At 33.6% G+C, this 13,149-nt stretch overlaps 1 protein-coding gene across 1 annotated transcript; it reads right to left on the reverse strand.

Annotated features, from left to right (window-relative positions):
* Positions 1 to 1,588: 1,588 nt before the first annotated feature.
* LOC107619266 (uncharacterized) lies at positions 1,589 to 3,685 on the reverse strand. The gene is made up of 6 exons (XM_088497932.1): positions 3,435 to 3,685; positions 3,070 to 3,171; positions 2,490 to 2,520; positions 1,912 to 2,040; positions 1,711 to 1,820; positions 1,589 to 1,616 (listed from the first exon to the last, which is right to left on the reverse strand). The coding sequence occupies exons 1-6, from the start codon at positions 3,683 to 3,685 to the stop codon at positions 1,589 to 1,591; spliced, it is 651 nt and encodes a 216-aa protein (XP_088354058.1).
* Positions 3,686 to 13,149: the final 9,464 nt, after the last annotated feature.

The raw sequence follows: 13,149 nt of genomic DNA on the forward strand, positions 1-13,149 counted from the left end.
TTTTTGAACCGCCATTTTTACCCTGACAATAGCATTTTAATTGGTTAAAATGACATTTTTGAACCGTCATTTTACCCTGACAGTGACATTTTTTATCGTTTAAAAAAACAATTTTTACCGTCATTTTTATCGCGTTAAATAAATAATTTTGTGATTAAAATTTCACAATAGCAAAAAATCATAATCCATAAATAAAACATTATAACTCATAAACAAAATATTAATATAATATATAATCTTTTAGTATTGAAAAACAAAAGTAATAATTCTAATACAAATAAAGTATTAAATATAACATTTTTAATTCTAAATAAAGTATTAAATACAAATAAAATATTAAATATCAAGACACTCCTTGTCTTCAAACCATTCCTTCCTCGAGAGTTCCAACCGTGGATCTTCTTTAGGATCCTCTTCATTCTGGAATCATCAAAAACAAATGGGCATTGACAAGTAAGGACACTTCTACTTTTGATGTATTGCTACTAAATATATGGTAAAATAATTTAAAAAAATTAATTAATATTAACCTAAAAAACTGCTTCTTTAACATTACTTAGCAAGAATTTATGGGCTTAATTACCTTCATCTTGTGACAAAGCCTGTCCAAAAGTCCAAGAGTGAAAGTAAAAGGCAGATAAGAGTAATAGGAAGAAGGAAATGTGTGGTGGAGCTTTCTTCATGTTTGCTTGCTGATTTAGTTTGATCGATGACTAAATAAACTAATCTCCAGAGATGATTGAATTGAAAGCAACTAATATTAATAAGATGTGAAAATATAGCTTGGCACAGAAAGCGCAGAGAAGAGGAGATTAGTTAAGTTAAAATGTTAAAATCTAAATTACTAGAAACATGTGAACTTACATAAATAAAATAAAATAGATTATTCATAATAGATTGGTTCAGCCAGCTCACAAGCGATCTCCGTCACATTAATTCCAAAATAAAATAAAATAAAATAAAATAAAAAAGAAAAATTATTCATAATGTTGATATATCGATCTAGAGCACCAAAAAACTGCATTTTCACATAAAGTACAACAATCATCACATGAAAATTAAATGCTGGTTCAATAACAATGAGAACATTTAGGAATTTACTTTTATCCTCTCCTAATTAGGGCCAGAACATCAAAGGAGAATGGAAATAGGGGGGTTCTGTCTCCAGGTTTCTTTTCTTTCTTGATCTTCTCCAACTTTAATGTAGTTAATAATTTCTCTCCATCACAATAATCTCAATAGATCCTTATGCCCGTAAAGGGTAAAGAATTTGTCTATTTTTATATCCTCATGCTGCTGAAGTTTACATGAGATGAAAAATAGAATTTCTAGAAAGTAGCAAACAAATGAGATAGTTTTCATCGAGAATAACAATTATAAACAAAAATTATTCATCATTTGAAACAAATAATAGAAATAAATAATATGAGAACCTCCAATTTTTGAAGCATATCTTTTAACTTTTCACGTCGACGTCGCCTTGCATTGTCATCAACATCTCCCCCATCTTGAGCAGCTCTCTTATCGCTTTTGATCTCAAGTTTTCCATTACAACTTTCACAATGGAAGTCGTCATCTTCAAATGAAATCAACCGCAATGCATCAAAGCATTGTATCTACAGTAATTCAAATTCCAGAGTATTAGGTTACAGGAATACATCAAATCGAATAACCATGACAAATATTGATTTTAAAATTAATTATTAAGACCTTTTCCCACAGGTTGTACATATATATTCCTGAACTGTACTTTTGTTATCCAATTCATCTTTCAGCTTATGCTTCATGCGATGCAGTCTGTATCTGACCACATCATATATCTGCAATGAGACTCAACTAAGAATTTCAATATATGAAACACAAACACTCAGTAAAATAGATTTATAGAAGAAAATGCAAGAAGGGATGGACCTGTGCATAATCTAGACAACAGTAAGAGTGTGTGTACAACTTGACCTTTTCTTCTCCCTCTTTTGTTGGATGTTGAGCATCGACTGTAGCAGCTACAGCAGCATTAAAAATTTTTGCACCTTTTGCTGTCTGGTGAAATCACACATTTAAAACAGGTACACTATACCATGACTATATCTATTTACCCACAACTCACACATCATAATAAAAGAAATTGGAAACGATAAATAACCAGTTATGATTTTTGAAACATTTGAATTTAAAAGAATGAAGAAACTTCACATCTTAGAGATAGAAAAAAAGAAAGTTGTACAGAGGATTAGAATGACAGATACGCTACAGCATGATGACAAACTTATATCATAATAATCTTAGCAGTAGCATGCATATCCTTATTTAATGTGTCCAAAAATCAGAGAAGTATGTGAATTTGTTGTTGGGTATCCATGGTCAAGTTAACAGATCAAACAGAACCAAAAGAGAATAAGATCCTTTTACAAAATCTTAAGAGCAAAAGATTATGCCGAATTTACAGGGACAACTCGAACAGGTTAAGATAACTGAGATATAATACTTGCAATATCTTTAGTGCTAAGGTGTGGCAAATTCCTGCATAAAAAACAGGAATAAACATCATAAATTTGTTGTACCTTATTGAATAATCCTTACCCCAGCCTTATCCATTTCACTAAATTTTAATTACGGAACTAGAGAACATAAGAATAGAGTTGCAATGAGAAGAATATCATACTGCACTAAAATTCAATATCCCCTTTTATTTCCCTTCTATTAGTGTGTCATTCTGTAGCTTCTAATTTATATGAGTTAAGAATAAATCATCCAATTAATTGTTAACTGAAGGAATGTGTCATCACCAACAGATTGATCTACTCAGTGACCTGTTTAACTCACTGATTAATACAACCAAGCTTTATATCACACTTTACACTTGTCTCAATCAAGCCACACCATTAGCAAATTAATCAAATTCATCATTTTATCACCTTCAACACTATTAACAAACACGGCATTTTAACCTCAATGCACTAAAAATTCAAATGAAATTTAATCATTTATTTATTTATTTTCCATTTTTTTATTCCGTTTGCAAGTGCGTGAAAATAAAGGGAGAGAAATCGAAATTTGAAGAAGGATAACCTGGTGAGGGCGTCGAGGATCACAACGGTGATTCCTCTGTTATCACTTCTTCCGCTTTTGGGTTGATTATCACCTTTGCTCGTTAGATCGTCATAGAAAGCCCTACACTTCCCTCGTCAACAACAACAACAATGCAGAAGATCAATCAAACTAAAAATACACAATAAGGAGAAAAAACAAGCATTCTCTGTTTCTTCCTACTAGATCATGAACTAGATCTAAAATTATGAAGAGGATGGAAAAATCAAAAGAAGATGAAGGCGGAACAAAATCACAGAGGCTCGCTAAAGGCAGCAACAGCGGCATTGCTTGCGGCGGCGAGGTGATAAATAAAGGCGGCAAGGGAATGAGCGACGATGACTAACCTTCGGATCGAAGCCAGAACCTCATTGAAGGTAGCGACACGATGTTGCTTGATATAGTGAGGGGATGAGTGACAGCGAGGAGGTGAACAATGGCAGTGAAATAAGCGGCAGCGACAAACCTTCAGATTGAGGCCAGATCGAGAACCAGATCGAAAACTCGCTGAAGGCAACAACAACAACGTTTCTTGCAGCGGCGATATGAGTTGCAATGAGTGGATGAGTGGCAGCGAGGAGATGAATGACAGTGGCATAAGATGAACGGCGGCAAGGGATTAGGGATTACGGTTCGTCATTCACCTTTTATTGAGAAATCACAATTATCCCTCTCGATCTCTCATACAGTCAAATACAACAATACATCGGGAGACAAAAAGACAAAAAGAAAAAATTATTGTGGTGGTTTTAAACCGCCAGAATCGACTAAACCCGCCACAAAAGTCTTAAGCATTCTGGCACAAGCTAAAACCGCCGAAATTAATGGAAAAAATGGCGGTTCTATAAAACCGCCATAAAATTAATGCCGTTTTAATCTAATTTTTTTGTAGTGAACATATATGAAACACACAAAAATTTATTATGATCTTTGCACGTATTATGCTTAAGAAGCAATTCGTTTATAATAATAATAATAATAATAATAATAATAATAATAATAATAATAATATACTTTATAACATAGGCCTTATTCACACAAGTAACGGAGAACATACAAAAGCTTTAGAATATTATTTTCGGGCACTCGAACGAAATCTGTTTTTACCCCAAGCTTTTAATAATATGGCCGTGATCTGTCATTACGTGCGACTATCTCCACTATAGAATCTTTTGATTTTTTAGTATGAGTAAAAATAACTACACGTTTGGCTTTTCGGGAACGAATTCCATACTTCTGTTCGTCTTTGTTTCCCTCTTCGAGGTCTTGGATTTCATCGATAACGAGGGGGATTCTTATTTGTACAAATGGTACTTCGAACTTGGAACGAGCATGAAGAAATTAACGATACTTCTTTATCTTTTGAGTTGTTCTGCCGGATAATAATAATAATAATAATAATAATAATAATAATAATAATATACTTTATAACATAGGCCTTATTCACACAAGTAACGGAGAACATACAAAAGCTTTAGAATATTATTTTCGGGCACTCGAACGAAATCCGTTTTTACCCCAAGCTTTTAATAATATGGCCGTGATCTGTCATTACGTGCGACTATCTTCACTATAGAATCTTTTGATTTTTTAGTATGAGTAAAAATAACTACATGTTTGGCTTTTCGGGAACGAATTCCATACTTCTGTTCGTCTTTGTTTCCCTCTTCGAGGTCTTGGATTTCATCGATAACGAGGGAGATTCTTATTTGTACAAATGGTACTTCGAACTTGGAACGAGCATGAAGGAATTAACGATACTTCTTTATCTTTTGAGTTGTTCTGCCGGATAATAATAATAATAATAATAATAATAATAATAATAATAATAATAATAATATTAATTATTATTATTATTATTATTATTAACCAACAAATTTTCAATATTTTGTAAAGTTTGGAATTAAAGCAAAATTTGTGGATCTTCTTGAATTTGACTCTAAATATCACTACCATTATATCCTATATGTAAGTAATACCGTAATGGAAAAAAAAAGATGTAGTAGAAAAAAAAAAGTAGTATAACTTTGTTTAGGTTAACATACATAAATTTTGATTTTGAGCATATAACTTTGTTTAGGTTAATAAATACATACATTTCAATTTTGAGTATATATATATATATTCCAGCAAAATGTTGTAATGTAAGAAAAAGGTTTTAGAATAGAAAAGAATAAGAGAGATTTTGAGAAGAATTAAAGGAGAGAGATAATTTTCTGAAGAAAAAATAAAAAAAATTATATAAGAACTAGTTTGACTAATTTTTAAAATTTGAGGGATGAAAATGACTTACTTCTGGATTTTCAAGGACTATTTTGACTGATAGAAAACTTTTTTATATGTGAAGTGACACGTGGGCCACTGACTTGTCATGTGGCGTGCCACATGTCACTGACCTACCACGTGACACTTAACGTGACACATCATCATCCAATTGACGGAAGGACTAATTTGACTAACAGTTTATCTTTCAGGGACTAATTTGATTAAAAAATCATTCGGGGACGAAAATGAAGATCGCGTGATCTTTCAGGGACGAATTTGAACATTAACCCGCCATACATCATTGTATCTCTTTTCCCTCATTGGATATTTTGTGGAATAGGTCTCCGTCAGAAGCTTTCGGATTGGTAAGAGACATTAGATATCCCTTATTCCCATACTTTTTTGTTTTATGCATTGAAAAGCAGTCTCATTTAATTAATTCTCTTATTGAGCAGAAAAAAATAGAGACCGATTAAACTAGCTAGAAGTGTTCCTCACTTGTCTCATCTTTTTTTTGCAGATGATCTAGTCCTTTTTGTGAAAGTGGATAAAGGCCAAGTTCAAGTCATTAAGGAAGCTCTTAAGGTGCTTTGTGAAGCTTCAGGACAAAAAGTCAACCTTGCCAAGTCTTGCATGTTTTTCTTTAAAATTGTGAGTCACACGGTTAGAGAAGAGCTTAGCATGGAACTTGGTATACCGCTGACCAGCAACCTAGGTAAGTACCTTAGAGTGTTGCTCATTCATGAAAAATACAGGAGACAACATTTTCAATCTATCCTAGACAATATGCAAGTGAAATTATTTAGCTGGAACATGCGTACTTTCTTGTTAGAAGGAAGAAGCATACTTGTCCAATCTGTGCTGCCTACCATACCTAGCTACACGATATAGACCAAGAAGATGTTGAAGAAAGTTTACAACCATATAGATAAAATCTGCAGAGACTTTCTTTGGGGGTTGAACATTGATGATAAGAAGATTCATCTAATTAATTGGGACAAAATTTGTAGCCTGAAAGATATGGGAGACCTGGGGTTATGTAAAACTCAGGAAACTAATAACATATTCCTCATGAAGTTGGATTGAAGTTTGGTTCACAATAATCACTCCCTTTGGGTGAAGGTAATGAAAGCGAAATATGTTTGGAGACAGTCCCATTCCTAAAGTTGTAAGAAAGACAAATTTTTCTAATGTGTGGAAGGTGATTGTTAAGGTTCTGGATCAATTTCAGAAGAATCTCATTTGAAGAATTGGTGATGGAAAACGAATTAATTTCTAGACAACTCACTGGATTCCAGGGATTAATAAGCTTAGAGAGCTAGCTCTGAGTCAAATTAGGAAGATAAGAAGAATGAGATACTAGAAGATTATGCTACAATAGAGGGAGATTAAGATTGGGAGAAGATAGCTCGGTTTGTGCCACAAAACATGATTGATCTTATTTGCACTGCTAAAGCTTCTCAACCCTCTCTGACTTGATTCACTCAGTTTGCTACTAAACTCACAAGGTGAATTCTCAATCAAAACTGCATATAATACTTATTATATAGAGAAAAATTATTCAGAGTAGATTTATAGTCTTTGCTGGAAGACTAGAGTTCCTCAGAACTAAAAACCTTCTCTTGGCTATTATGTCATAATGCATTATAAACGAATGCTAAGAGAAGGAGTAAAGGACTTACTGATAATAATAGCTGATAGAGATGTTCGAACCAGGTAGAGAGTCTGATCCATGTGTTTCGAGGCTACTTATATGCCAGAAGTGTATGGATGAGCAGCTCAATTATAGTCCTCCTAGAATCCTTCTTCAAACACACCCTCGCGGATGGCCTTAAGGAGAACCTGGGCAAGGCCTCTCAACATAAAATGGGACTTCATGACCCACTTTTTTTCTTACCACTTGCAACACAATCTAGAGAAAACGAAATAATTTAATCTTCAAACAAGATACTCCCTCTCCAGCAAATTATCTCAGAAATTAAAGGTATTGCCAAGAACTATGAGAAAGTTATGGAGTTTAACAAAAAGAGCAAGAGAGCACTTAGATTGATGAACTTCATTCTAGTGCAGTGGAAGCCGCCGGAAAAAGGATGATGTAAAGTCAATGTTGACGGATTTCTTATTTGTGCAATCAAATCGGGATCCTGTAGTGGCCTTATCAGGGACGAAAATGGCAAAGTCATTACAGATTTCATGATGAATATTAGAAAAGTTACAATCACAATTCCTGAGTTATGGACAATCTAATATGGGAACTAAAATTGTAATTGAGATGGGTCTGAGTAAGGTCAAAGTGGAGACAGACTCTACTTGCACTGTGAAGCTGCTGTAGGGAGACCCAAGCCCTCTCCATGGCTACATGCCTCTCATTCGCGTGACCAGGAACCTGCAAACACGTCCTAGCTAGTTTAGAGTCCACCACTTTCAGAAGGAAGCCAACTACAACATCAATGCTCTTGCTAAGCATGAGCACGACCTTCTGCCAGGCCTCCACCATTTTGTTTCCCTTCTCCTTTCTAGCACCATTGATAGAAGTTGATAGAAGAACTTTGTTTTTCAGAGTAATGAGAATGTAGTTTTTTAGGTTTTGCTTGGGCCTTAGGCCCCTTTCATAATAAAAAAAAATTCATAAATATAAACCATCTGAAACTGAAACAAAAAAATTTCAAAAAAATAATTTATTTATTTGAGTTTTGCTACATGCACACCACTTTCAGCCACTATTTTTAGCCATCGTATTTTTTTACGTATACAATCAATGTTCTGAAAACCGGACCGGACCGGCCAGTTCGACCGGTTTAACTGCAAACCGGCGATGCAAATGGTCCGGTCCTCCTGCAGAAACCGTTCTGGAAAGAACCGGCAACGAACCGGCGAACCGGCCGGTTGGACTGAACCGGTAACCGGCCGGTTCTGCATAAACGACGCCGTTTTATTATTTTTTTAAAAAAAGAAACCCTTAACCCGACCCGACCCGACCCGACCCGTAGAGCACCCTGCACCCCAACCACCCCCCTTTCTTCCCCCGAATCCCTAATTCTGAATCAGTGAGTCATATTCATCTGCGTGAGAGAAGAGAACAGAGAAGACTGAACCCTCCACGCCCGAACCCTAGCCTGCCACCGCGCCCTCCTTCGTCGCCGCGGTCACCGGTCAACAGCGCAACCGCCGTCGCCTGGTCGGCAGCTCAAGTAGCCCTCCTTCTTCGCCTGGTTCCCTGCCCAGTAGCCATCCATCTGCGTCGTCTTTATCTTCTCAACACCAGCAGGCAGTAGCCCGTCCCATCGTCTTCATCGTCGCGCGGTGAGTAACTCGTCTCTGCTCATCTTTGTTCTTTGCCTCTGTGAACTTCGACTTGCCTCTGTGAACTGACTTCCTCTGCTCATCTTTGTTCTTTGCCTCTGTGAGTAAATTTATAATGATAGAAAAATCATGAAATTCGGCAACACTTAAAAGAAAGAATGAGAAAATTGGAGCAGTCTGTAGTTGAATGGAAGTGTTTAATTTTGTTCAAAGGGAATTATGCAGTAGCAGAATGGGGGGGAAAGGGTACTGGGAAAGCAATAAAGCATAGTTAGAAAGAAGAAAAAAGGATCCATCTTTTTTGATAGCAGGCAGCAGATGATAATTGAAATCCATAAAAAAAACAGCTTTGCCCCCAAAAACAAAGTAATGAAGAAGGGTACCTGCATCATAAACGAGACTAGTACGAGGGATAGTGTTAGGGGAGTGTCTTGGTAACTTGGTTTGCAGCTCAATTTCTGGTTGTTGGTAACTTGGTTTGCAGCTCAATTTCTGTGTGTTGCTCAATTTCTGTTTGTAGTTCAATTTGTGTTTGTAGTTCAATTTCTGTGTGTTGCTCAAATTTCTGTTTTGTAGCTCAAATTTGTTACTGTTTTGTACTTTGTTAATGCTGGAAACTGACTTGGTTTTGCATATTTGTTGACTGGCTGAATTTCTCAAATTTGTTCTGCATAATTGTTGATGTTCATTGTGTAGAAAGAGTTATTAATGTTTATTGCTGTGGCTGTTTTTGATTTCATATATGTTTTAGGATGTGTATTTATAATTTATTTATTATTCTATTCTAAAACGGTTTTTCCGGTTGAACCACCGGTTAAACCGGTTAGACCAGTGAACCAGTGAACCAGTGACTAGAGCGGTTTGATAACCGGTCCAGTTTTCTGAACCTTGTATACAATACAAAATTCAAAATTAAAAATCAAAATCCCACTCTCAACCTCATTTTCACTCTTTACACGTGCTGAAACAACCGTTCTTCTTTCTCCTTCCCTCACTCTCACTCTCACTCTCACTCTCCGACGCGATTCCTTCCTCATTCTCACTCTCAAGAGTGATTCTCCTTCCCTCTCTCTCCAGCAACACGATTCTCCTTCGCTCTCTTTCAAACGCGATTGCGATTCTCCTTCCTCTGTCTCGGGCGCGGTGCTCTCTGTCTCAGGCACGAATTTCTTCTACTGCATTTTTCTTGTTTAATTCTGCAAGGTAGGTTTCTATTCCTTGTACTTCTATCAGCTTCTTCGGTATTTTTCTTGTTCGTTTTGAGCTTCTATAAACTTCTTCGATTGCATTTTCATTCTTCATTTTGAGCTTCTATAAATCAATTTGTGTGTGCATAGTTTGTACTCTCAAACAAAAATTTATACTAAAAATATTTAAGTTAGGATTTTGAATTGAAGTCTCAATATGCTAATTTTAACAATTGATTGATATTATAGTTGTTTCGTTTAACTTTATTGAGTAGCTTGATTTATTAGGAATTTGATAATATAGGAGGTCAGTTCTCTTTATTTTTTTTCCTCGAGCTCTTAATTATTAGTAGACTATTAATTGATTATAATTGAATTTTTGTGATATGAGTTGGAGTATGTTTGATTATTATATTGAATGATTTTGATTATGTTCAGTTTTTTAAAATGATATTATAGCATAGTTGATATCTACAGCATGTTTGATTATAACTGAATTTTTGTGATATGATTTGGAGTCTGGTTGATTATGCTCAGCTTTTAAAATATGATATTAAAACATGTTTGATTATAGCATAGTTGATATTTGATTATTCAGTTTTAACTTTTTTACCTTTTGAATTTGATTGGATTTTGGTTGTTTAATTTGCTAGTTTTGGAAAATGCGAAAGAAGACTGCACCAAAACGAGTAGAAAGAGAATCAAAAATGATTTCCGAACTAAGATTTTGGAGCTAGCAAAGGGTTATCAATTTCATGAAAAAATGAAAGGGGAAAAACAAAAGGAAAAACAACATAAGGAAGCCCCAAAGATTGCCAATAAAAAGAAAAGAAAGAAAAAAATAAAAGAAAGGTTTGGATACTGCGAAGGAGGCAAAAGCACCAAGACAAAGAAAACTACAAGCCTCCTAAGTTAGTTTGTATGCAAATGTTGGAACGGAAACCTTAGAAAAATAATTAGAGATGAAAGAAGAAAAGTCCGAGAAAAATTTGGGACACATCGAGGGAGAAAGAATTGATTGTAAAAATTTTCTACTGAATTTTTACTACTAAATTTGACTATCATGTTAGCAATTTTTTTATTATTGAATTTGATTATCATGTTTACTGTGTTTGATTATTTGACTACTGAGTTTGATTATACATGTTTACTGAGTTTGATTATACTGAGGTTCAGTGCTATATTTGATATTTGACTACTGAATTTGATTATACGTGTTTACTGAATTTGATTATACTCAAATTTAGTACTATATTTGACTACTGAGTTTGATTATATATGTTTATTGAGTTTGATTATACTCATGTTCAGTGCTATATTTGACTACTAAATTTGATTATACATGTTTACTGAATTTGTTTATACATTACTATTGAGTTTGGTTATTTTTTCATGGTACGATCTAAAATTTGATGAAATGTAAATCTTGATAAAGAAGGAAGTTAAGTTAAAAGTTTAAAATGGTTTCCTGTACATATATATAAATTAAATGAAGCCATCTTTAATTAATTGAAGCATCAACATCAACTCCATTTATTAGTTACATTAATTATTAGTATTTGTAACTCCTTTTTTTTTTACTATGACTTATGCCAGCATGTAGATGTATGACACCAAATTTATATATAGATATCAAATTTTTTAGAATTACTATAAATTTTAAATGCTATTTTAACCAAAGTAACTTATATATTCCAAATGAATAAGCCCCAAATCAACTACGAGAAGAATAGAGACTATATACATCAATAACATTTGAAACAAGGCAACTTTAATATATTTTTAAATTAATAATAACTCAGAATCTCAGATAATTTAGAATGTTGAATGTAAATTCACTAATCACATGTAAAATCAAAATTAAAACTATTATAAAGGAAAAAAAATGCAAGAGGTCCATTACAACATTGCAACATGTAAAATCAAAATTAAAACTATTAAAAAGATATTCACAAAGGTTAACACATATTCTAGCTTCTTATTCCTTTTCACAATAATCCTAACTTCACAATTTATTCGGAAGTTAGATTTGTCTTTTTTAGTGAGATCAATTTTTAATCTTCAATAACCAGCTCTAGAACATACCAAGATTCGGTATGTAATCTGTCTATTTTGATCCCACTTAATAGTTCTTATATTCCATGAAAAACTAACCTTCTTTGCATAATTAGTATAAAAAGTTTCATAATCTTTCATAGAGAAAAATGTTATTCCTATACTTGGAAGTTGGAACAACCTAAAACATAGATAATAAAAAGTTTAAAATCAAATAAAAAATTAAAAATGGATAATAAAAACTTAAAATTAAATTAGAGCCATATGCATATGTAAAATTTTCTCAACGGCTTACATGTATAATCAAACTCAGTAGTCAAATATGACACTGAACTTGAGTATAATAAACTCAGTAAACATGATAATCAAATTCAACAGTCAAATATAGCACTAAATCCCACACATTCATAGAATCAGCATCATCATCTAATCTAAGCAAATGCAGAAATTTTAAACGTGCAAACTACCCATTTGACTTTAATCTAGAGGCTAAATATTTTTCTCATTACACAAATTTATAGCATAAATTTTTCAGAATGTAATCACACAATGTACATAATGTAATTGAAAAGCATTTCTTTTTGAAACCAAATAAAAGGACCTAAATAACATAATGAAATCACAAATAAAAAATATTTGTATAATTAGATACACAGATCACCAAAACTCAACACACAGAATACATGGATCAACTGGAGCAATTAGACTTTCCATCAGAAATCAAATATGTAATTAAACTATTCAGGAATAAAAAATGGATAATCGAAAAATTAAAATCAAATCAGGAATAAAAAATTAACATACGAAGTAAATTAAACACAAATCTCATCATTCAAATTTATAGATTCCATTAAATCAAAAGTTATAATCAAAACCTTAAGATAACAAGAACCAGAAATGGCGATGAGAAGAATTTTTGTGAATTGCGGGATCAAAGCAGAGCAGAGAGAAGTATGGAGAACAGAAAAAAGCGAAGAGTGAGGTTGACGCGATCGTAGAGAAGAGAAGTGAGGTGCATGCAATAGAACTCCTCTACGGAGAAGAGAAAAAATTGCGATTGAAAGAGAAGATTTTTGGCGCGATGAAAAAACTCTTAACATGTTGTATTGTCTTTGAATCCTAATGCATCTTTATACGTAACCGTATAAAGATGTATTTCAATGAGAGTGGCTGAATTAATGGCTTAAAAGTGGTGTCCAAATAACATTTTTGTATTTAATTATATTTATTTATTCCCAAAGCCCCAACTAAA

Source organism: Arachis ipaensis, chromosome B9 (assembly GCF_059453495.1).
Source record: "Arachis ipaensis isolate K30076 ecotype BB chromosome B9, ASM5945349v1, whole genome shotgun sequence".
In the NCBI taxonomy this organism is placed as follows: domain Eukaryota; kingdom Viridiplantae; phylum Streptophyta; class Magnoliopsida; order Fabales; family Fabaceae; genus Arachis; species Arachis ipaensis.